At 52.2% G+C, this 24,992-nt stretch overlaps 1 protein-coding gene across 4 annotated transcripts in view; it reads left to right on the top strand.

Annotated features, from left to right (window-relative positions):
* MYH14 (myosin heavy chain 14) overlaps positions 1-19,008 on the top strand; it is a 91,279-nt gene extending 72,271 nt beyond the window's left edge. For 3 of the 4 annotated variants that reach the window (XM_032612627.1, XM_032612629.1, XM_032612630.1), the window contains 9 exons: positions 2,267-2,479; positions 3,676-3,837; positions 6,070-6,198; positions 6,780-6,868; positions 6,953-7,076; positions 14,114-14,322; positions 16,045-16,153; positions 17,817-17,989; positions 18,149-18,308. In XM_032612627.1, coding sequence (XP_032468518.1) covers positions 2,267-2,479; positions 3,676-3,837; positions 6,070-6,198; positions 6,780-6,868; positions 6,953-7,076; positions 14,114-14,322; positions 16,045-16,153; positions 17,817-17,989; positions 18,149-18,308 — 1,368 coding nt within the window. Of the gene's footprint in view, positions 1-2,266; positions 2,480-3,675; positions 3,838-6,069; positions 6,199-6,779; positions 6,869-6,952; positions 7,077-14,113; positions 14,323-16,044; positions 16,154-17,816; positions 17,990-18,148 lie in introns of all 4 variants that reach the window. The other variant, XM_032612628.1, reaches the window with a different exon arrangement.
* Positions 19,009-24,992: the final 5,984 nt, after the last annotated feature.

Here is a 24,992-nt window from a genome sequence, read left to right as displayed (position 1 = left end):
CTGGGGCGCACGTACACACGTGTGTGCTCTCCCACACGCGGGGTGAAGGGAACCAGCGTCAAAGCCCCACGTTCACGTACCAGACGTACGTGTTCGTGCACACGCGCAGAACGGGAGGAGAATCTTCTGCCAAGCAGACACGTGCAGACAACACACACAGAAAGTGAGGAGAGCCAGTCGTCACCGTGCGTGTTCACGGCCACAGGACAGGAGAATCTTCCAGCAGACATATGTGTTCACACACTGAACACGAGAGCTGCTTACAAAACATACGTATTCAACAAAAAAAAAAAAAAAAAAATACGTATTCACCGGTGTGTGTTCATGGAACGTGAGGCGGATCTTCCATTAAGCACGCTTGCTCATGTGTACACACAGAGCGTGAGAACCACTCACCTTGTGTGTATGTGACTCAGAGAGAAAGAAAATGAAGACAATTTAGCACGACATACAGCCTGAGACGCGCTCCACAAACACGCGGGTGTGCACACGCACATATATGCACATACACACATGTACACACGCCACACGCACATTATACACATCGCACACATACATACCACACACACACACACACACACACACACACACACACACACACACACACACTGTGAAGACACCCCGCCTTGCCACCCCGCAACTCCACTGAGCACACACAGGCTCCCCTACCAGGTCTCCGTCTTCCCCCAACTCATACGTCCCTCCAGGGCCTGTGCGGGGGTCTCGCAGGCCAGTTCCCAGTCCCCCCTCACCCAGCCAGTATCCCAGCCTCCCAGGCTTCTGAAAGGTCTGACACACCCTCCACACCATCCTTTTTTCATGTGCTCAATAAATATATTTGTGGAGCATCTACCAGAACAGGCCCAGGGCCACAAGCCACCCTGGCTAATGACGGGAGGCACTGATGGAAGGCGTGTTTAGCTGGGTCCCTGGGCAGACACAGTCCCAGCATCCTTCCTTCTTGCCAGGGGTGCAATGGCTGAGGGCTTTATTTTCTCCGCATGCTCTGGCATTAATCCAATGGAGCTTTTAGCCAGGCCTGGAAAGAACCTCCATCCCCATGACACACCCTTGGCCTGCAGCCCCAAGGATAATCCAACTCATGTTCAAACTGCTAAGGTCTGTCCTTTGGGAAAAGTGTTAAGTTATATATAGTGACTCCAAAGGCCTTGGTGGGAAGTAGGATGTTGATGGGAGAAGTTTGAGTCCTTCAAGTCAACCAAGTTGATTGGCAGGTGCCAAATAAAAGGGGGACCAGTTGGACCCTTCTAAGCACTGAAAGTAGACACTGTCACCAGCATTTTCATGAGGGTAACTAGGCAGGGGTGATAAGCAGATATAGTCCCTGCCCTGTGGAGCGCACAGGCCAATGTGGGAGGTGGGTGTTGCCCAAAAAGACACATAAGCACATAGTAAAGGACCGCCGTGACTAGGGCTGAGTCAGAGAGCGACTCAGTGCCAGGAGCATGGGTAACAGGGAGGCCCTGACAGGCCAGGGGACGCCTCTCTGAGGAGGTGACAATTAAGGAGAGGCCGTGGGGGGGTGTCTTTGAGAATTCATAAGCCCAGGTCTGCTTTCACAGGGTATTTGGGGTTTTCATTTACACCTCCCTGAAAGGTCTGGAAAGCCCCACGCTGAGAGAAAAATAGTAGTCGCTAGTGGGTTGGTAATCTCCTGGGGAGTCTGGCAGAAACCAACACTGCTAACTCTGGAGCTACGTGCCTTCAACACACTTCCACATGGGATTCCTGAAGGTGAAGCCACAACGAAGTGAGCTCACAAACCAATCACAAGACCAGGAATTCCCTGGGCGTCCAGTGGTTAGGACTCTGAGCTTTCACTGTCAGGGCCCCGGTTCAATACCCAGTCGGGGAAGTAAGATCACACAAGCTGCGCAGGTCCTGGCCAAAAAAAAAAAAAAAAGATCACAAAACCTACGAGGAAATAATCCACCATGAGTGAGAGTCAGCCGACCTAACAAACACTGGAATTGGATTCTCAGGAGCTTCAGATAATAGAATTACGGTGCATAGGTTATTAATAAAATATGTTCTAGGATGATCCAGAATGAGACACATAGTAAGTAGGTGCTCAGGAAATGTTAAACGTGTGAATGAATGAACGAACTAGGATGGGCACGTCAACTTGCCTCCCCCTCGTCTGTCAAAGCTTCCCTCCCCTCTAGCCTAGGATAGATCTCGGGTCCTGGCCTCCCCATTCCTCGGTCACCCAGGTGCCCCAGTGCTAGCTCTCCCTCCCCTCCAGGTACACGAGCTGGAGCGAGCCCGCCGGGTGGCCGAACAGGCAGCCAACGACCTGCGAACACAAGTGACGGAGCTGGAGGATGAGCTGACGGCGGCTGAGGATGCCAAGCTGCGCCTGGAAGTGACCGTGCAGGCCCTCAAGGCGCAGCACGAGCGGGACCTGCAGGGCCGAGACGAGGCTGGTGAGGAGAGGCGGCGGCAGCTGGCCAAGCAGGTACAGGCAGGGCGCCCGTCCAGCGGGGGATGCCCTGGTGCTTACAGGCAGCAAGAGAGGCCGGAAGTCTCACCCACCCACCTTCTACTCCGTGTTTCTACCCAAGTCCCTCCTGCTAGCCAGCCAGCCTCCTGTTTCCCAACCCACTCACCCATCGTGACCCATGAACCCACACGCACATCCTGTTGACCCATTCAGACACCCTCCATCCGCCAAAACCCTCCACCCAGCTACCACCCCATCTACTGAGCCACCCGGCCGCCCATACACAGCCTCCCCAGCAACCAGAACTTCTACATAACCAACTCTGCATCTGACTTCCCCTCCACGCACCCAACACCCGCTTCCAATCAACCTCCTGTCCCCAGCCCAGTCACTCCACTATCTAGCCCTCCACACCCACAACCTACCCAGGCACTCATCTACGCATTCATTGACCAGCTCATCTGCACCCCGCTTCATCCACGAACTTCCTCCCGTATTCATTTACTCCTTCACCTGCTTCCTCATTCATTCCATCTCTTTCTCTCTGTCTCTGCACCATTCATTCATTCAGTATTCATTCAGTGGAGGAATTTCCTGTGGTCTGCAGTGGGCAAGGCTCTCTGCTAGGTGATGTGTGCTGAGCCTGGCCTGGGAGGGGGCGGGTCAGCTCTGAGTGTCAGACCCCTCTGGGGCCATGTGGGCAGCAGACTGGAGCAGGGGAGACTGGAGCTGGGAGGCCCTGAGAGAGATGAAGACGTGATCCAAGGCCGGGGGTGGGGGTGGGCGTGGGGGTGTCTCTGGGTGTTTTTTTGATCTCGCCTGGCTCCACTGATCCAGCCATGGGCTCATCCAAAACTTAGTCCTGGGGGCACTGGGGAGCCGCAGGAGGGCCATGAGCAGGGGAGGGGCAGTGTCAGCTCTGATTGTAGAAGGACCCTTCTGGAGCCATCGGGAATGGGCTGGCGGGGTGTGGGGGGGAAAGATGGGAGCAGAGAGGAAGCTGGGGCAAGGGGGGAGGGTGAGGCCTGAGCTGGGGCTGTGGGGTTGGAGAGGATGATGGGGTTTGGTGGTGGAGAGAGGCAAGGGGCAGGAGGAACGGGGCTGGAGGCCTGGGCCAGGGCTGGAGGGTAGACATCTATGTCACTAGCATGTAGAGGGAGACTGGGCCTCCCGTCCCCTGAGCCCGCCCCTCCCGCCCTCCCCCATCCCAGCTGAGGGATGCAGAGGTGGAACGCGACGAGGAACGCAAGCAGCGCGCTCTGGCCGTGGCCGCCCGCAAGAAGCTGGAGGCCGAGCTGGAGGAGCTGAAGGCCCAGACCGCGGCCAGCGGACAGGGCAAGGAGGAGGCCGTGAAGCAGCTTCGCAAGATGCAGGTAAGGGGCGGAGCTTAAGCTTTGGACCAGGGAGGGCCCCACCTCCCTCCGGCTCCAAAACCAACTGGGGCCCCACCCTCTCGATCCCAGGAGCTGCACCCAGCATAGGCAACAGCTTTGTAAACATCCATGCCCCAAAGGCTCATTGGGTTCTTTTCCTGTTTTTTACTTCCTTTATTTAAAATGCATAATGTGTAAGTGCAACTTCCTCATTGTATTTCATTTTTGAAGTGGAAATACCTTAGGGTTCCCCCCCCAGCCCCATTATGAAACTTATACATGGTTGTTTAAAAAGAATTATTTTTGGATGATGATGTGTCAAGGTAGGTTCATCATTGATACCTACCATCAAGGTAGGTCCCACTCTGGTGGGGAATGTTAATAATGGGGGAGACTGTGCATGTGTGAGGGTAGGGGCTGTGTGGGAAATCTCTGTACCTTCTGCCCAAAACTGCTGGGAACCTAAAACTGCTCTAAAAAGTAAAGTCTATTTTTTAAAATATAAATTTATTTATTTATTTGGCTGCATTGGGTCTTAGTTGCTGCGCCCGGGGTTTCTCTAGTTGCCGCAAGCGGGGGCTGCTCTTCATTGCGGTACGTGGGCTTCTCATTGCGGTGGCTTCTCTCGTTGGGGAGCATGGGCTCTAGGCACGCGGGCTCAGTAGTTGTGGCACGTGGGCTCTAGAGCACAGGCTCAGTAGTTGTGGCTTATGGGCTTAGTTGTTCCTCAGCATGTGGGATCTTCCCGGACCAGGGCTCGAACCCGTGTCCCCTGCATTGGCAGGCAGATTCTTATCACTGCACCACCAGGGAAGTCTCTATTTTTGTTTTTTTTAAGTATAGACCTGGCCTGTCCAATACAGAGGGTACCAGCCCCATGTGGCTACTGGGCATCTAAAATGTGGCAGGGGAAAAAAAAAAAGGGAATTCCGTGGCGGTCCAGCGGTTAGGACTCTGCTCTCACTGCTGCGGGCCCAGGTTCCATCTCTGGTTGGGGAACTAAGATCCCACAAGCTACCTGGCGAGGCCAAAAAAAAAGGTGGGTGGGTCCAAAATCCAAGTTACATGCTAGCTTCAGAAGACTTCATAAAGTAAAACATCTCAATCATTTTCACATTGATTATAAATGGAAATAATAATATTTTGGATATATTAGGCTACATAAAATATAGTATTCAAACTAGTTTTACCTATGTCCTTTTACCTTTTTAATGTAGTTAACAGAAAATGTTAAAGAACGTAGGTCCTTGCAGTGTATTTCTGTTGGGCAGCGCTGATGTATGAAGATTCCTCCCAAAAAGTGAAAATTATAAACCATGTCATCACTGAGCAAAAACCCCTACACTGAAAGCCTATTATTATCAAGCAGATAATAATAGTATTAGTAACAGTGATGGTAGTTATCCTTCTACTACCAAGCCTGCCCACTGTCCTCACTAGCTACACCATTGTAAAGATAGGGTGGGGATTTTTTTTTTTTTTAACGGCGATGGACATTTCGCTTGTGTTTTATTTTTCTTTATTTTAAGCACCTTTGAGGAGAAAAACCCTTTTACCAGCATCCCTCCACACTCTTAATAATGTGGCCAGGTAGCTTGGGACTTTCCTAGCTGTCCAGTGGTTTTGACTCCGCGCTTCCACGGCAGGGGGCGCGGATTCCATCCCTGGTCTGCGAACTAAGATTCCGCGTGCCACCTGGCGCGGCCAATCAATCAATCATCAATAACGTGGCCAGGTATCAAAGTGGCTAAAAGGGTGAACTCCAGGGCCAGACAGCCTGGGTTCAGTCTGTCTCTGCCACTTACCACCCTGAGCACGTTGCTGAACCTCGCTGTGCTTCAGTTTCTCCATCTGTAAACTGGGGAGGAAAATAGTCCCCACCAACTGGAGTTGTGAGGATTAAAGGAGTCAGTGTGTCTGTAGAATAGAGCCTGGCCCAAGGTAAGTGATCGGTGTTTCCCATCCCTATTATTACTGCAGAGCCCAAATATTATCCCTATTTTAGGCTTACTTTAATTTTGATGTGCTTCTTTTTTAAAGAGGTGAGGCCCCGAGATGGGAAGGGGCTGGCCCAAGGTCACACAGCCAGCGGCCGGGGGCGGGGCGCAGAAGCCCAGGTCCGCAGTGCTCTGCTTGCTCACGGGGAACCCCCACAGGGCTGATGCGAGGGTAGGGGGCGTCCCCGTGAGTCATAATCAGGTTGGGTCCGCTCACTCGCTAAATTCCTCCCAGGCCCAGATGAAGGAGCTGTGGCGGGAGGTGGAGGAGTCACGCAGCTCCCGGGAGGAGATCTTTGCCCAGAACCGGGAGAGTGAGAAGCGCCTCAAGGGGCTGGAGGCGGAAGTGCTGCGACTGCAGGAGGTGATGCCAGGATGAGCGGGGCCGTGGGGGAAGGGAGGGGGCGGGGCCTAGGGGAAGCTTGGGAGCCCAGAGAGGGTCCTGAGGCGCAGCCGCAAGGCCCTCTCTGGGGCGGTGTGGGGCATGGACTAGGGGGAGACTGGAGGCTGGGAGGCTGGGGAGGGAGGATGAAGCCTGAGCCAGGGCTGTGGGACGCAGAGGAGGGACCAGGGCAGAGTAAAAGGGCAGGACAGACAGGGCTATGGGTGGTAAGGAGGCAGAGGAGTCGAGGAGGTCTGGCCCGATGACCGGGGGAAACTGAAGGAGGAACTGGCTTGAAAGGAGATAGTGGGCTCAGTGAGGAGGCTATGAGGGTGAGGGGCCTTGAGGGGCAGCAAGAGGTGGACACGGACCAGGGTCTCCGGAGACGGATTTAGGAGACATCTGCCTATGGACTGAAGTTCATTCCAAGGTTATACAGGGGCAGCATGTTCAAGTGCAGTGAAAAAAAGGCCAAGAGACTTGAGGTGTGAGGGGCAGGGAGACCAGTGCCCAGACAGCCTCCCCTCACCACAGCTGACCACCCCCTCTCTCGCTCATCACAGGAGCTGGCCGCCTCAGACCGTGCCCGGCGGCAGGCCCAGCAGGAGCGGGACGAAATGGCAGATGAGGTGGCCAACGGCAGCCTTAGCAAGTGAGTGGTCCCTGGTAATGTGGGGCAGGGCGCCCTCCTCTGGCCATCCTGCTCTCTTACCGCCCCCGTGCCCGTTCTCCCTAGGGCTGCCATTCTGGATGAGAAGCGTCAGCTGGAGGGGCGCCTGGGGCAAATGGAAGAGGAGCTGGAGGAGGAGCAGAGCAATGCAGAGCTGCTCAATGACCGCTACCGCAAGCTGCTTCTGCAGGTGAGCACAGCTGGGTCACCCACTGCCAGCCTGGGTCCTTGCTGACCTGGGACCATAACACCTTCAGTTCTCTTATTCAACAGACGTAGGAAAAGGGAATATTTGAGTTGGGTTTTGAAGGTTGAATAGGAGTTCTCAAGGTGGGGGAGACATTGATGCATTCATTCACTTGTATTTCTGAAGCTTCTCAAAGGCTGGATTCAGGGATAAATTATGTGGGGTCTCTATCCTGCAGAGTTCCCTGGGGAAACAGACAGGGAATTACACCATGACATTACAGAGTGACATGTGTGATAATATAAGTATTGAGGCCCCAGTAGCGAGAGGGAGAGAACTCTCTGCAAGAGAGGCATTTGCAAGAAGGGGCATTTGGCTGGGTTTTAAAGATACATAGGAGCTAGGCAGACAGACAAAAGCATATTTCATTTGTTTATTTATTTATAAATATTTTATGAGGCTTCTGGAGGCCCATATCCTATTCTGGGTGGTGCTAGGGACCTAGAGATGGATCATTCCAGGTCTCTGCCCTTAAGGACATCCTAGTCTGATGGAGGAAACAGCCTATCCCAATACCGAAATTCAAATGAAAATGGAGGAAGCACAGGACACTGTGAGAATGTAGAGGAGACTGGATCAGTATCCAGCCTGGAGGCTGGGGGCTATCAGGGAAGACTTCCTGATAGAGGTGATTCCTTAAGAGGTCTTGTAGGAAGTTAAGAGTTTGCCAAGCAGACATTAGAGGGGTGAGATTTCCAAAGAGAGACCTACATCTTTATTATTTCATACATTTTTTTTTTTTTTTTTTTTTTTTTTGTGGTTCACGGGCCTCTCGCTGTTGTGGCCTCTCCCGTTGCGGAGCGCAGGCTCAGCGGCCATGGCTCACGGGCCCAGCCGCTTCGCAGCATGTGGGATCTTCCCGGACCAGGGCACGAACCCGTGTCCCCTGCATCAGCAGGCGGACTCTCAACCACTGCGCCACCAGGGAAGCCCTATTTCATACATTTTAAAAGATACATTTTGAGACCTCTCATGCTGGGGACTCAGAGAGGAGTAAGAACCCAGCTCAGCCCTTGGGGAGCCCCTAGACCAGTAGGAGAAGCAGTCATACACCATGATGATGCACTCGCATCTTACTCAGAGTAAAATCTCAGTCACCAAAAAGGCCCCACACTCTGGTCCCTGGCTAATTCAGACCTTAGTTATCTCTCACCCTTTTTCCCCTAGTTCACTCTGCTTCAGCCACACCAGCCTCCTCACTATGCCTTGACTATGCCTAGTTTATTACTAGCTCAGGGCCTTTGCACTTGCTGTTTCCTCCTCTTGGAAAGCCCTTCTCCCAAACCATCACACATCTCACTCCCTCAAAACAGCCTTCCCTGACCACCCTGTGTGAAACAGCCACCCTCCCTCCCATAATTTCTCTCCATTCTCTCTGCTTTAATCTCTTCATATCACTTACCACTGCCTGGCATTCTATTAGATATGTACTTATTTGTCTGTGGTCCATCTTCCCAACAGAGTGTAAGCACCTTGAGCATAGGGCCTCTGTCTTAGTTTTAGTTCTTAGTTTTTACCTAAAACAGTACTGGGTGCTCATTATAAATGAAATAAATAAGCCAGTATATGCCTAGTGGAGAGCCCGTAGGATACTACAGTCATATAAAGAATGATGTGACTTAGCCCAGCCCACATCTTTGGCTGTTGGTGAAAAGGAGAACCTTTTAAAAAAAAATCAAAATAAAACTTTTTTTTTTTAAACCTATTTCCTATTTATTTATTTTTGGCTGCATTGGGTCTTCACTGCTGTGCACGGGTTTTCTCTAGTTGTATCGAGCGGGGGCTACTCTTTGTCGTGGTGTGCGGGCTTCTCATTGCAGTGACTTCTCTTGTTGCGGAGCACGGGCTCTTGGTGTGCAGGCTTCAGTAGCTGTGGTGCGCGGGCTCAGTAGTTGTGGCACACGGGCTTAGCTGCTCTGTGGCATGTGGGATCTTCCTGGACCAGGGATCAAACCTGTGTCCCCTGCATTGACAGGCGGATTCTTTTTTTTTTTTTTTTTTTGCGGTACGCGGGCCTCTCACTGTTGTGGCCTCTCCCGTTGCGGAGCACAGGCTCCGGACGTGCAGGTTCAGCGGCCATGGCTCACGGGCCCAGCTGCTCTGCAGCATGTGGGATCTTCCCGGACCGGGGCACAAACCCGTGTACCCTGCATCGGCAGGCGGACTCTCAACCACTGCGGCAGAAGCGAAGTCCCCAAAATAAAACTTATAAAAGACACAAAAAGGAATTCATAAGAAAATGGCAAATATTGAAGACAGGCAGAGAAGATCCAACATATGGATGATAGGAGCCCCCAAAGAAGAAAATCAAAGCAAGGGGTCAGAGCAAATAAACCAAAAACCATAATGCAAGAAAACTCCTGAAGCAGAAAAGTTTGTAGCCACTGTGTACCTGAAGATATTGACCCATACTAACTCATACCATGACAGATTGGACTTATAAGAGAGGGAAAAATTCTTTAGCCATCCAGGAAAAAATAAACAAGTGATATATAAGAAAAAGAAAATTAGATTGTCATCAGATTTTTCACAGTGAGACTTTATGCTGGGAGAAAATGGAGGGATATAGTTATGATACTCAAAGAAAGAAAATGTGAGCCAAGGATTTTGTATCAAGCAAGACTTACTTTCTTTTCTTTTCTTTTTTTATGTGCAGATATTTGTTGTTTTTTTTTTAATATAGTTGATTTACAATGTTGTGTTAGTTTCAGGTGTACAGCAAAGTGATTCAGTTATATATATATTCTTTTTAAGATTATTTTCCATTACAGGATGTTGAGTATAGTTCCATGTGCAATACAGTAGGTCCTTGTTGGTTACCTATAAGATATAAGACTTACCTTCATGTATAAAGGACATAAACAAGTTGTCAACGTGCAAAAACTCAGAGACTGTTATTCCCAGGAGCCCTTCCTGAAGAATCTAGGAGAGCAGCAGTCCTCAAAATGTGGCCCCGAGATCAGCAGTATCAGCCTCACCTGGAAACTTGTTGGAAATGCAAGTTCTGGGGCCCCAACCAAGTGAATGAGGAACGAATGAATGAGGGATGCTGGAGGTGGGGAAACCCAGGAATCTGTGTTTTAACAAGCTCTCCAAGTGGTTCTGAGGCATGAGGAGTCAGAACCACTGCCCTGGAGATCCAGGTTCAGATGATCAGGGTCACTAGAGAGACATCAGCTACAGAGAGTAAACGAGCATACAGTCTGCCCGTAGCTCTACAACTAAGTGAAGGCTGAAAAGGAATAAGAAGGATAATTGGCTAAATGCTCATTTATTTATAACACAACTATTTTTTAAATGGAGAGAATGGGCAAATATGCAAAAAAAAATTTATTACTATATTCAGTAATTATATTGGTAATAATAATATTATGTGTATAATGTGGGATAAAGTAAATGATTAAGGATGGGATATTCTAATTCTATCATCTCTACCTGTGTTCATAATCTGAGGATCATCAGCACGTGAGAACCAATATATAGATGTCATGGAGAACAGGCTAAGTTAAAAACAAACAAATAGGGAGTTCCCTGGTGGCCTAGTAGTTAGGATTCTGGGCTTCCACTGCTGTGGCCCGAGTTCAGTCCCTGGTTGGGGAATTAAGATCCCACAGCTGTGTGGCATGGCCAAAACAAAACAAAACAAAAAACACACAAAAACCCTCTAGTCCCAAATTTGACTTGGATGTATTCATGTGAACTTATGGGGTAATTTGTATAGATCCATCCTATCTCTGTCCACCGGAAAAGCCTCTAAACAATAACCAACCCAATAGCAATGAACATCGTGGTCTAGAAATACCATTTCCCCCACTAAAAGAAAACAGGGCTTTTTTTTTTTTTTTTTTTTCAAAAGAAATGGCTCATTCCAGATCTAAATCAGGAAATGAATCAGAGTAGCCTGGACCATCTTGTCATACCATGCCTTAGTCTGCTCAGGCTGCCATAACAAAATACTATAAACTGGGCGGCTTCAATAAGAGAAATTTATTTCTCACAGTTGTAGAGACTGTGAAGTCCAAGATCATGGTGCCAGTAAGATAGGTTTCATTCTGAGGCCTCTTCTCTTGGCTTATATGTGGCTATCATCTCATCGTGCACTCACTGGCCTCGACTTTTTGTGCATGTGGGGGTAGAGAGAGAGCAAGCTCTCTGGTATCTCCTTACAAGGGCACTAATGCCATCGTAGGGGCCCCACCCTCACATTTCTCATCTAATCCTAATTACCTCCCAAAGGCCTCATCTCCAGGTACCATCACATGGGGATTAGGGCTTCAACGTATGAATTTGGAGAGGACACAAACATTCAGTCCATAACACACCCTGGTTATCTCAAAAGCACTTAGAAGTCAACCTGGAAAGGCTCCCACTGGCCCCAAATGGAGCAACTTGAGCTTCAACAAGGGCCAGAATCGCACCGCTTTAAATCCATCAAATCTGTTTAAATACACGAGTTCACAATGATATTTTTAAAAATACTAATTAGTCACTGTATTAATTTCCTGAGGCTGCTGTAACATTGCCACAAACTGGGTGGCTTAAAGCAACAATAACTTATTCTCTCACAGTTCTGGAGGCTAGAAGTCCAAAATCAAGGTGTCGTCAGATTGATTCCTTCTGAGGGAGCATCTGTTCCAGGCCTCTCTTCCAGCTGCTGCTGGTTGCCAGCAATCCTAGGCTTGTAGATGCATCAGCCCAATCTCTGCCTCTATCTTCACACGGCCTTCCCTGTGTTTTCTTTATGTGTCTGTGCCTCCTTCTCTTCTTGTAAAGACACCAGTCATATTGGATTTTGGGCCCACCCCAATCCAGTATGACCTCATCTTCATTTAACAAATTACACCTCCAAAGACTGTCTTTCCAAATAAGGTCACGTTCTGAGGTTCCAGATGGGCATGAGTTCTTGGTGGATGACTGTTCAACACGGTAGAGTCACCTTCATAAAATGATATGGAACCATTTCATTACCTTGAAAACTCATAGAGAAAAAGAATTAATTCCCTGGACCGAGCTGCCTATTTGAAGGAAACCGAACAGAGAAGCATGCTGAGTTAGACCGTGAATGTGTAATCAGGAAAATACAGATGCAGAGAAACTCTGTAGGTCAGACAGCCCAGATTCTTCAACAGATAAATTGTAAGGAAATAAAAGGGATGGAGTAGGGAACTGTAGATTAAAAGAGACTTAAAAGTCATATACAAATTTTTTTAAAGATTTTTTTTTTTTTAATTTTTATTTTTATTTGGCTGCGTCAGGTCTTAGTTGAGGCATGTGGGATCTTTCACTGCGGCATGTGGGCTTCTCTCTAGTTGTGGCATGTGGGTCTTCTCTTCTCTAGTTGTGGTGCACAGGCTCCAGGGTGTGTGGGCTCTGTAGTTTGTGGTACACGGGCTCTCTAGTTGAGGCGCTCGAGCTCAGTAGTTGTGGTGCATGGGCTTAATTGCCCTGCGGCATGCGGGATCTTAGTTCCCCAACGAGGGATCGAACCCATGTCCCCTGCATTGGAAGGCGGATTCTTTACCACTGGACCACCAGGGAAGTCCCTTAAAGCTTTTTTTGATGTGGACCATTTTTAAAGTCTTTATTGAATTTGTTACAATACTGCTTCTGTTTTATGTTTTGGTTTTTTTGGCTGTGAGGCATGTGGGGTCTTAGCTCCCTGACCAGGGATCGAACCCACACGCCCTGCATTGGAAGGTGAAGTCTTAACCACTGGACCACTAGGGAAGTCCATACAAGTTTCTTTTTTTTTTTTTTAATGGGCAGGATTCAACTATAGGATCTAGGGATGCATCTTTGAGTAATAAAACTCGAAAAAAGAGCAAGGAAGTGATCACCCTCAAAGTCAGGATGACATACTATTTGGGGGAAAAGGAAGAGGTTGTTATTAGGATGGGTGCGTAAAGTTCTGTTTCTTGACCTGGGCAGGGGTGACAATGATGTCTGCCTTTTATAAACCCATTAAGCCATATATTTGATCTGTTTTTTACTTTTTCTATATCACGGTTTTATTTTCCAAAAAAGGTTTAAAAAAAAAAAAAAGCATATGCTAATCACCACGTCGATGTCTTCCTTTGAGGGTGAAATGAAGTAAAGTATGAATCAGACTGGATCTGACTAATTTCTGTGTCCCCGGCATAGGACCTCACTCAGAGTAGGAGCTGAATAAATAAACAAGCACTATTATTAGAGGTATGTTTACACATTCCCAATGTAGTAGCTCCTGTTCATTGAGCCAGCATTTCTCAAAACGGTCCTGCATATCATTCGTTTCAAAACCACCTGAGATGCTTGTTGAAAATGCGGATTCGTGGACCCCATTCCAGACCTGCTGAATCAGAATCTCTGGAGCGGGGCGACCCTGCAGTCCACAATTTTTTAACAAGCTCCCCAGATGAGCCTGGTGCGAACAAAAGTGTGATAACCCGGGCTTCTCTGGTGGCGCAGTGGTTGGGAGTCCGCCTGCCGATGCAGGGGATGCGGGTTCGTGCCCCGGTCTGGGAGGATTCCACGTGCCGCGGAGCGGCTGGGCCCGTGAGCCGTGGCTGCTGGGCCTGCGCGTCTGGAGCCTGTGCTCCGCGGCGGGAGAGGTCGCGGCAGTGAGAGGCCCGCGTACCACACAAAAAAAAGAAAACAAAAAACAACAACAAAAAAAACTGTGATAACCCTTGGAATAGACTCATTCACAGTCAAAGGTAGAAGTTATAGCGTTTAAACAAGTTTGTGATAATCTTGTGGGCTTATTAAAATAGCAGAAACCTATCTAAAAGGTTAAAACCCAGGGCTGGCACTGCCATTGGCTGATGAGCCAATTGGAGAAAAATACACACTACCATTTGTTGAGTATTTAGTATATACCAGGTTCTGTGCTATTTATTTAACAATCATCAACTCACTTAGTTGTGGGAGGTGCCTGCATTTACCTCCCACCTTCCCTCTGAGACTCCACCATGACAGTCCTGCCTTTCCCACTGATGCAGGTGGAATCACTGACCACAGAGTTGTCAGCTGAGCGCAGTTTCTCAGCCAAGGCAGAGAGCGGGCGGCAGCAGTTGGAGCGGCAGGTCCAGGAGCTCCGGGGACGCCTGGGTGAGGAAGACGCTGGGGCCCGGGCCCGCCAGAAGATGATCATCGCTGCCCTTGAGTCTAAGCTGGCCCAGGCTGAGGAGCAGCTGGAGCAGGAGAGCAGGTAGGCGGGAGAGGAGGGCGCAGCTGGAGGGCAATCCTCACATTCTGGTCAGTGAGATGAAGGGGAGCTGTGTTACAAGCACATGGTTTAGAAACATCCAAAAGGCATCATAATATTAATGGTTGATGATTTCCTATGTCATTTAGGATGCTTTGTGCTGCAAGTAACTGCATTCCCACTATATAATTTAAACAGTAATGTAGCAGTTAGCTATAGCTGCATAACAAACCACCTTAAAATTTAAGTGGCTTAAAACAACAATTTTTTATTATTGCTCATGAGTCTTTGGGTTGGCTGGTAGGTTCTGCTGATCTGAGCTTGGTGGGCCTCACTCATGCATCTTTGCTCAGCTGAAAGTCAGCTAGATGGATGTGCTGATCTTGGCTGGGCTCTCGTATGTCTCCAGCCTGGCCTGGGACAACTAGGCTAACTTGTCTCTGCTCCAGGTTGGCCCAGGATTGTTCACATGACAAAGTGAAGGTTCCAAGAGTGAGGGCTTCTTGGGGTCTAGATTTGGAACTGGTACATTGTCACTTCTGTCACATCCTGTTACTAAAGCAAGTCATGTAGGGAATCCCCCGGTGGTCCAGTGGTTAGGGCTCCTCCACACTTCCACTGCAGGGGGCATGGGTTTGATCCCTGTTCTGGGAACTAAGATCCTGCGTGCCACACATGGCACGGCCAAAAAAAAAGAAAGAAAGTCATGTGGCTGGCTCAGATTTAAGGGAATGTCCAGTCATGGCTGCCAAGCACTGCCCATTGCTAGGGGCCCCATCACATGGACTTCACCCAGGTGTGGATGAGCAGGGACCGTGGGGATGGGGGAAATTAAGGAGACGGGAGGGAAGAGAGGGAGGTAAGGATGGCCCCAGGTGTCTGACCTGCATATCTAGGTGGATCATGGGGGATTAGGAGGAGGAGCAGGTTTGGGAGAAGGCATTGAGTCCAATGCAGGGTGTGCAGGGTCTGGGGATAGCTGAGGCTGGGGGCTGAACCAGGCTGGAGCTCAGGAGACAGATTTAGCAGACAACAGGCTGTTGATGGTTGTAGAAACCTGGGGCACAGCTGAGCTTGTCCAGGGCAAGTGTGTGAGTGAGAAGGGGAGAAGACAACAGAGATGGTTGGAGATGGAGCTTTGGGCTTCCAGACTGTTCCACAAACACAGAAAGCTAGAGAAAGAAATTGAGAGAGAATTCCAGGCCAGGTAGAGGGAAGGTCAGGTGGGAGATGATGAGTCCTGAACTGGGGGCTAGGGCTGTGAGGCTGAGGAGGGGACAAGACAGAGTCCAGGGGGCAATGGGACAGGGTTCGGTTACTAACGGGCTGGGGGTGGGGCAAAGGAGAGAGAAGGGGTGAGGACAATGCCTGGTGGTCTGACTTAGGGACTGGTGGTCAGTGGGTCAGTCCCCTGAGAGGAGGAAGACTGGGGGCGGGGTGGTGGGGGAATACAGTTGAATATGAGAGACTGAGTGGGATATGGAAAACTGGTATAGACATGGAGACACTTTTAGGACCTTCAGGCATCTTACTAGAAGCTAAGGACTGGATTCTCTGGTGGGAGCCTGGGTGCCAGTGTCTGGCCTGAGTAGACTGTGGGAGCCAGTTGTGGGTGGAAAAGAGGGCAGAGCACACTCTGAGAACAGGTAGCCACTGGACGAGGCTTGGGGGACTGAGCCCCAGGTGAGCAGCTCTCCTGATTCTCCCGTTCATACCTCTCCATAGGGAGCGCATCCTCTCTGGCAAGCTGGTGCGCAGGGCTGAGAAGAGGCTTAAAGAGGTGGTGCTCCAGGTGGAGGAGGAGCGGAGGGTGGCTGACCAGCTCCGGGACCAGGTGAGCAGCTGATGTCATTGAGGTGCAGTGGGAGTGGTGGGGGGACCACTGACAGAGAAGTAGCACATGCCATCTCTGGAGGCAGTGAGTTCCCATCACAAGAGAACGTGTGGGTGCTGGACTGGAACTGAGTGCAGACACCATCCTGGGGCTCGGTGCATCAGCAGAGAGCTGGAATCAGTGACTTTGTGATCCATAAATTCTGGAATCCAGGAAAGGCCCTGGTGGGGACCTTAGACAGCCAGGGAGAGGGAAGAAGTTAAACCCTATCCAGAGGCTAGGCCACAGCTAAAATAACAACACCTGCTGTTTACTGAGTGCTTTCTAAGAGCCAGGAAATATGCTAAAGACATAACATATAGTACACTTAATTCTTATCCGAACTCTATGAGGTAGGTTAAACTATTATTTTCCCTCTGATTTTGGTGAGAAAACTGAGACAGAAAGGTGAATTAACTTGCTCACAATTATTTATTTAGTAAGAGGTAGAGCCAGAGTTCACACTCCAGCACTCTGGCTGCAGAGTCTGTTTTCTTAATTATTTATTGAGCAGTTACTGTGTCCCAAGTAGTATGCCACCTGCTTTTTAAAAAAATACATGCTTACGTTCCTTCATCAGCTCCATTTCACAGGCGAGAAAATGGAAACTTTAAAAGGGGGTATAATTTGCCCCAGAGTCACACAGTCAATAGAGAGAGATCCTCTTGCCAGCTTCCACCCCAGGCTCAAATGTGACTGATTCTAGTTGCTGTGCCCTTAAAAGCTCAGCTGTGTTTTATTCACCATTCATCTCACAAAACAATTGTTGAGCACCCTCGATGTGCCAGGCACTATGCAGGGCATTGGAGATGTGGCTGTGAATGACACAGAGAAGGACTGTGCTCTCAAAGAGCTCACATTTTCAACGTAGGAAAAGAAAGATACCATAAACCTATAAACAAGTAAAGATAATTACAGATTGTGATAGGGGCTATGAAGAAAAAAGAGAATGAAGAGAGAGGGGGACACAGAGGACTGGGGAATCCCCCCTAGATTGGGGGTGGGGTGTCAGCAAGACCTGTCTAAGGAAGTGACAGTTGAATTGATACTGAAGGGTGAGAAAGAGCCAGGAAGAGGGAACAGCAGGTGCAAAGACCCTGGGGTATGGAAATGAGCTTGGTGAGTTCCAAGCAAAAAAGCAGACCACTATTGCTTGAGAGAAGAATGAGGTTGGGGGGTTGAATGATAAGAAATGAGGTCAGAGGAATAGGTAGGAGGCAGATTATGTATGTCCCCTCCATGGAGAGAGAGATGACAGGGTCTGGGGAGGGTCTCAGTGAAGATGGTCTGATCAGTGTGTTTATGGGAAGAAGACCCTGCAGGGCCTGGAATGCCAGGCTGAAGGGCTGAGACCTTGTCCCAGGGGTACTGGGGAATCACGGAGGACTTTGAGCAGGGAAGGGGGTCAGCCCTGAGCATAGAAAGATCCCTCTGAGGCCGAGTGGGGGATGACCTCACATTTGAATCTGAGGTGGAGGCTGGTGAGAGGATCTAGGAGAAAAGAACAAAGCATGAATAGATGGCAGGGCACAGGACAGTCAGGATGTAGGAGGGATGAGCTGTGGGGAGCTCTGGGTGAGGGTAGCACCCAGAGAAATGACCCGGCCCCCCTGCTCACGCCAAGCTGGAGAAGGGGAACCTTCGAGTGAAGCAGCTGAAGCGGCAGCTGGAGGAGGCTGAGGAGGAGGCGTCCCGGGCCCAGGCAGTCCGCCGGAGGCTGCAACACGAGCTGGAGGATGTCACAGAGGCCTCCGAGTCCATGAACCGGGAGTTGAACACGCTGAGGAACCGGCTTCGGTAAGGCCACCACCCCGCACATGCGCACCCTCGCTCCATAAACCCCAGTATCTCGCTGTCCCCTCATCTCTCTGTGACCCCTTCCCCATTTTATTCTGTCTCTCCATATCTCCCTATCTCTCACTTTTCTCTCTGCCCCCTGGTCTCTCCTCCCCGCAGACGCGGCCCCCTCACCTTCACCACCCGCTCAGTGCGCCAGGTCTTCCGACTGGAGGAGGGCGTGGTGTCCGACGAGGAGGCGGCGGAGGAGGAGGCGGAGCCGGGGTCTGGGCCACTGCCCGCGGAGCCCGAAGGGTCCCCTGCGGCCCCAACGCAGTGACCCTACCCTGCCTGCAGCCACCGGGCCCTCCCTCCCTGGCCCCCTTGGTGCCTGTCCCACGAACAACCCTCTGGCTTCTTGCACTTTGGAAATGGTGCCACCCTCTGGCATAACAGCACTTATCAACCCCACGGGGGGCGGGGGGCGGGGGGTCGCCTGAGACTTCCCGTGAACCCCTGAACACGGAGGAGCGGGCAAGCAGGGAGGAAAGGACTGGGGCGGCCTCTCTTGGGAGAAATTCGGGTATAGTTGGCAAGCTGGGGTCCCATCCAGCTCCAAATCCTTCCTTCAGTTATGAATGATCTATATTAGGAAGGGAGCATGGCTCCCGTGCCCTCCTCAGCCAGGGCTTCCCACGCCCCTTCCCCCTCCCTCTCTCTCCTCTCCCTCCGCCTTAAGTCTCCCCCTTCCCCCTCCCGCTCCCTCTTTCCCTCTCTCTCCCCGTGTCTTTCTCCACTTAGCCACTGACCCCAGAACTTCTGAGCAACAGCACCCTGAGCCCCAGGCCACCACCAGCCTTTGACCCTTGCAGAGGGGCAAGATAAGGGGATCTCACGCATTCCCCCTCCCCCCCATGCTCCCTTCTGGTTGCTCTTGTGTGATCACAGTTAAGTTGGAGTTTCTCATGAGGGTTGGAGGAGGCCCCCATACCCTCCCAGGCTCCAGACTCTGGCAGAAATAAACTCCAACCTCGACTGGACCCCTCGGGGGCTGTATGTGTTCCTGCAGGGGTAGGGGGACAGGGTGGGCAAGGGGCAGCGAGCGGAGGGGGGCAGTCTGCTGGTCCTAATCCAACTGGCCAGTGTCGGGGGACCTCACGTGTACCCAGCATTTAATGTGAAAGAACTCACTTTCCCCTCACCCAACCTTCCTCCAAAGTATCCCCTGCATTATACAGATGGGAAACTGAGGCTCAATGCTCCAGGGTCCCTTGCTCCAAGCCTCTCCATCAGTGAGTGGCAGAAGGGGTGCTGCACTCTAGTTGACCCTCAAGTCTTTGCAAAGCAATGATAGTAGTGACTGTTGAGCTGTTTGCTGCGTACTATTTGTTTAGCTGAGCTAAACTTGGGACGTTAGTCTCAACCCTCAGCACAACCCTTAGAGGCAGGGATTTCATTGCCTTCCAGTGTCTAGAACAGTTCCTGGCACGTAGTTGGCCTTAGTATGTTTGCTGAATTAATAGATCACCCCCCCCCTTGCCCTTTTAGAGTGGTGGAAACAAGCCCAGAGAAGTTGAGAGACTTGCCCAAGGACACACAGCTACTAAGAAATTGAACCCAGTCTGGCTTCAGAGTGGGTAACTCCTGAGCCCACACTCCTTTTCTGGGGACTAGTCACCAGCACATGACCCAGGAGCTCACATGACCCAGGTGCCCTCACAGACTTTCCAGTTAGGGGTGTGGATCCCCATTTTTACCATCAGGGAAACTGAAGCAGGTACTTGCCCCTGCCAAAATCACAAGGTGAGAGCCGGCGATGAGGGGAATGTCTGGACCCTCAAAGTGCAGGCCCTTGCCATCTTAATACGACCCTGCTCTTCTGTCCCAACCTTCTGTCTGCCCCCAGAGCCCCTAGCCCCATCAGGAGACCCTCTCTGGAAACAAAGAGGATGAAACTTTTAAATGAAAAGGAAACTTTTATTTTGGTGGGGAGTGAGAGGGTGGGTGGGAAGGGGGCATGACACTTTTTATTGGGGGGGGTGACATGCGGCAGCTTCTGCAACGGGCAGTTCATGCACCCAGGGTGGGCGTGGGGGAGGCTTGGGGGAGGGGCCGTGCCGACCCCTCCCTCCCTGCCCTGGGGGTGGGCTGAGAAGACCCGCCATTAGCACCAGAGTTGGACGATTTGCAGACCTCCCCTCCCCAGACTGACTCCGGGCACCCTCCCCCATCCCTGAGAGCGCCCCCTTGCCACTCCCCCCCACCCCAACAACAGGACAGGCCCGCCCCGCCCACTTTTGAGTGAGAGAAACTTATTGCTGTGTGTGTGTTGGGGAGGAGCCGCTGTATTCAGAAAGACCCCCCGCCATTCATTCCTTTCCCCAATCACCCCGCCCCCGCCCCGTGTCCGTGCGTTCCCGGAGCGCAGGAGGGGCGCGACATGCGTGTGGGGAGCGCGTCATGCAGCGCATGCGTGTAGTTGCAGGCACCCTGGCGGCCGCGGGGGGGGGGGGGGGGGGGGAAGGGGAGTCGGGACTTGGAAGTTGTCCCTTTAGCTCTCTCTCTCCCTCCCCGAATCCCACTGTTGACTTGGGGGATGGGGAACGAGAATAACGTGTGTAGAGGTTTATAATGATTGTGACTATTTTTAAAAGCTGAACTAAAAAGCTGGGTACGTGTGGCAGATTGGCGAGCAGGGGGGAGACGTTGGGAAGAGGTCCTTTAGAAAAATCCTCACCCCCTTTCCCTGCACCGTTCGGCTTCCGTGAGGGTCAGGGGTATCTGGGGTTTTGTTTTGCTTTAAGAAGTTAAACCCTTTGGCAATATAATCAGTCTCCAACCCCATACCCTGGTGTTTAAAGCCCCTAGCCCTTTGCCCCACCCCACCCCGCTCCCCCCAGAACCCGCCCCACCCCTCACCCCTGGTTCGCCAGGGTTTAGGGTCCAAGGGAAGGATGGGCGGACTCAAAAATGCCCCTTGCATAGGAATCGTTGTATGAAGAACCGTGCTCAGTGACATCCCCACCACCAATCCTCAGGCGGGGAGTGGGGGGTTCCTGAGGCCGTGGGAGCAGAGGGAGGGAGGTTGCTAATTCCATGAGCCCCATGCTCCAAAAGGGGTAGTCCCTTAAGGGTTCTGGGACCGATATGGTCCCTGGGCTTGGGGTAGGTAGCACATCCTTCTTGAGCCAGGATGGGGTATGAGAAATGATTTTCCACCCGCGAACGTGGGGGGTTGAAGAAGGCCGGGGAAGGGCGAGCTGGGATCCCAGCCCAGGTAGATATGTGGTTGCCCAAGCTTCTGATATTCCAGCGTCCCTCCACTAGGGAACAGCCTCTACATTTTAAATGTAAAGACCTCTAACCTAAATAAACGGTGTCCTGGCCAAGCAGCAATATCTGGACTTACCGGCTTATGTGCGAAATGCCAGGAAAGACAAAACCTTAAAAATAAGTGTTTGTCCTTGTACTGCCTAAAACCTTAGCACATCGCCAGGGGTACAAATATGACCCTCTGGGAGACACTGGCGTCTTTGAAGAAGGTGCCTTTGGGGCACCATTTAAAGAAAGGGGCTCTTGGAGGGGCAGGGTTAGGCATAAGAAAGGGGGTGCCCCGGGAAGGTCTGGTTCCCTGGAATTGCAGACAGATTGAGCTTATCTTGAAAATTCTAGCGTCAGGGGAACCTGAGGAGGATGTCTGATGTCAGATTTAGGGGTGTCGAGGAAATGTCCAGAGTGTGAGAAGGATTTGGAGCATCCCAAAGGCTGAAAGTGAGCTGAAGGGCTGGATCAAGTCTTGGAGGTTTGAGGTGCTGGGATGCAGCTCAGGAATGGGTGGGCGGTGGGGGGGGGGGCGGTGGGGGCGCGGTGCGGACAACATCTGTGTGCAGCGGTTAAGTCCCAGGCGCGTGTGGGGATTTGGAGGACGCGGGATGCCAGACTCAGTCATAGGAATTCTGGGGGCAGGCCTCATGTGATGGGAATCTGGAGGGGGTGTTGGGGAATTTTGTGTGCTAGGGCCAGAGCATCCCAGGAATACTGGGATGGGAGGTCTGAGTCCATGCAGCAAGAGCGGCGAGCAGAACCCCGGGGGTGGGGTGGGGGGTGGGGGAGGAGGAGGAAAGAGTGAAATTCACCAGAGGGATGCTCCTAAAGGCTGAGGGAGCAGCTGTCCTCAGCCCACCCCTCCCCCCGTGCCTCCGCTTCTACCGTCTGAGCTCAGCTCCGGTTTTTGGCTTGGGTGACTGTTCCTCCTTCTCCCACATTGCTGCTTTTTTTTTTTTTTTTCGTGATGGGTTGCCCTCCTGGGGTGAAAGGTAGGAGGCTAGGAGACCCTCCGGTAGCTTAAAGGCCAGCCCGACCCACATGGAGGTCCCCACCCGCTTCCCAGAATGCCCCTTCCCTCGCACGCAGCATGCAGCCTCTGGCGGCTTATTGCTGAGGTGGAGTTGGAGAGGGCGGGGATCCAGTTTGGGGGAGGCATGCAGAGTAGTGGGGAGGCGCCCCAAAATGTAATTGATATAATTTGGACGTATTTACACGAGTCGATTCGGGGGGGGGGTTCCTATGGTTCATGGAGACCTGAGAAGGCTTTTTTTCAGGAGGGGCGAATAGGTGGGGGGATGGGCTTTGGCTCCTCCCCCCCTCCATCCTGGGGACCCAGGTGGAGGTGAGGGGCCCGGGGGTGTCTGCTGGCATCGTCGTCTCGGTTGCATATTATTGACTGATTTTTTAAAAAAAAAACCCTTTCCCCCACCCCCCACCCCCAGCTCCTTTGACCTTCTTCCCTGTCACCCCCGAGTCCCCCCACAGGGGGGAGGGGAGCGCTAGAGGATGGAGGGCAGGGTTGGGGGAGCGCGGCGGGCGGCCCTGGGAGAGCCAGGGGGAGTGGCAAGGGGGGCGAGGCGCAGGGACACCCCGCTCAGGCCCGCGATGCTGCTCAGGCTGCGGGATTTCTCGTAACCTGGGTGGGTGGGTGGGGCGAAGGGCAGAAACACGGGGAGGAATCGAGGAGATAGGGGTGCAGGGGGAGGGTCCAACAGACAGAGGGACCCCAAGACAGAGAGAAGCAGGAGGGAAACAGAAGGGATATGAGATGGAAAAAGGGAGAAGACAGAGACAGGAAAAGGCAAGAGACAGGAAGAGATGGAGAGGGCGAGTCAGAGAGAGAAGGCAGGTGAGAGAGACGGTGAGGGAGACAGAGAGGGTAAGAGGTGGAGAGACAGACACCAAGACACAAAGTGACAGATGGCAAGAGACGGAGAGATGGACAGAGGCGGACCAAGGAGACGGAGAGAGAGAGAAGTGAACAAATTGGACAGTCAGTCGACATCAAGGAGAAAGGTTCAGACATGGGGAGGGGGGAGAGACTCAGGGTTAGGAGGCAGGGTGGCAGCCACCGAGCCTCCCCCACCCTACCCCCACCGCAGCCCCCCTCAACTCCCCTCCCCCCTGTTGGCCCCCTCGTCTGAGGCAAAACGGTGGGGGGCAGCGAGGCAGATGGTGGGCAGCACGGGCGTGGGGAGGGAGCGTGGGTGGAATGCCAGTGGGGGAGCAGCCGGTGGAGAGGCCTTGGGAGGGAATGGGTGGGGCTGCAGTGGGTAGGGGGCTAACCTAGATGTAGAGAAATGAAGACAGGCGGGTGGGGACGCTGTGAGGGGCTGAATGGAGCACAAGGTGGCAGTGCCTCCTCCCTGGGCGGGGTGGGGGTAGTGCAGGAGGACAGCTCCTAGAGCAGTCTGATGAGGGCAAGACTCAGCTGAAGGCTGTAATGGGGTATCTTTAAAGGGTCAAGAAGCCTTTAAACGAGAACCTTCTGATGGGAAGGTCCTGACAATGTCTTGATAGTCAAAGGGATCTAAGGCTTAGGGGCACATGTGGGGTTTCTTGAAAACTTAGGAATGTCTGAGGAGTTCTGCCACTGTCTGGGCTCTTCTAGGGCTTTCCTAGGCAGTACGAAGGGGTCTGTCTGGACGAGGGCATCTTGACTGTTGGAGAGAGGGCCTGGGGGAGGTTGGAAGCCCAGTATCTTGGGGACACCCCCTCCCAGCCATTCCCAATTGCTAACCTGGGGGGAAGGGGCAGGGGGGGACCGAGGGTCTCACGAGGTCTCAGGCGGTGACAAGAGCTGGGGACAGAAATACACAGAGTCACGGGGGGGGGCGGGTGGCCAGGGGGAACCCCCCAACACAGCCTCACTGTTGGGGGGACGGAGAAAAGCTGAGATCTGTTCCTCCTCTCTGGTGTTTTCCGGGGGAGGGGAGCAGTGAAATGGGGGCGGCCAGAGACATCAAATATGGAAGGAGCTTCCGGGGTGGCTGAGGGGGAAGGGGAGGATGAAGGAAAGAGGAGGGGGAGGGCTGGGGAGGAGGGGGGAGCGCGGGTCAGGTGCGGGAATCCGGTGGTTGGTGAGGGGAGACGGAGAAGGGAGGGGTCATGGGGCGGGTGAGGGTCAGGTCAGGAGGAAGGATCTTGGTTGGGGGCTAATAGTGGAGGGTGGGTCCTGGAGGAAGGTTAGTTAGGAAGGGAGGTGTGTGGAAGAGGGAGGGATCCAGGACCTTGGGGGAGGGAGTTCAGTCAGCCCCATCAGCTCCAGCCATAATTTGAGTTCAATGAATGGATTTTGGCATCCGAGGCAAGAGAAGCAGGGAACTCCCCCCAGCTGCCCCCCCAGTCCTCCCTCACCCACATTCCCGAATCCTCCCCCCTCCCCCTGCCCCTCAATTCCATAGGGGCCCATCCAGACCTGGGAGTGGGGAACAAAGGGAGGTGGGTAACAGGACTGGGTGCAAGCAGGGGGAGGGGTGAGATGGGAGGGGGGAGGCAGGGGGTTGGTAATGAGATGAAAGTGGAGGATGATGGAGGTGGGGGGCGGGTTGCAACAAGGAGAGGTCCAGGGATGGAACAAGAAGAGCCAGACAGTCCCCTCTGGACTAGGACCCCAGAAGCCTGGGTTCTTGTCCTCCATCTGCTCTGTGGCTGGGGGTTGGCCATGGACCTCCCTGAACTTCTGTGAAACAAGGGG

This window comes from Phocoena sinus, chromosome 19 (genome assembly GCF_008692025.1).
Source record: "Phocoena sinus isolate mPhoSin1 chromosome 19, mPhoSin1.pri, whole genome shotgun sequence".
NCBI lineage: Eukaryota > Metazoa > Chordata > Mammalia > Artiodactyla > Phocoenidae > Phocoena > Phocoena sinus.
This window is presented reverse-complemented; position numbering and strand designations above follow the sequence as displayed.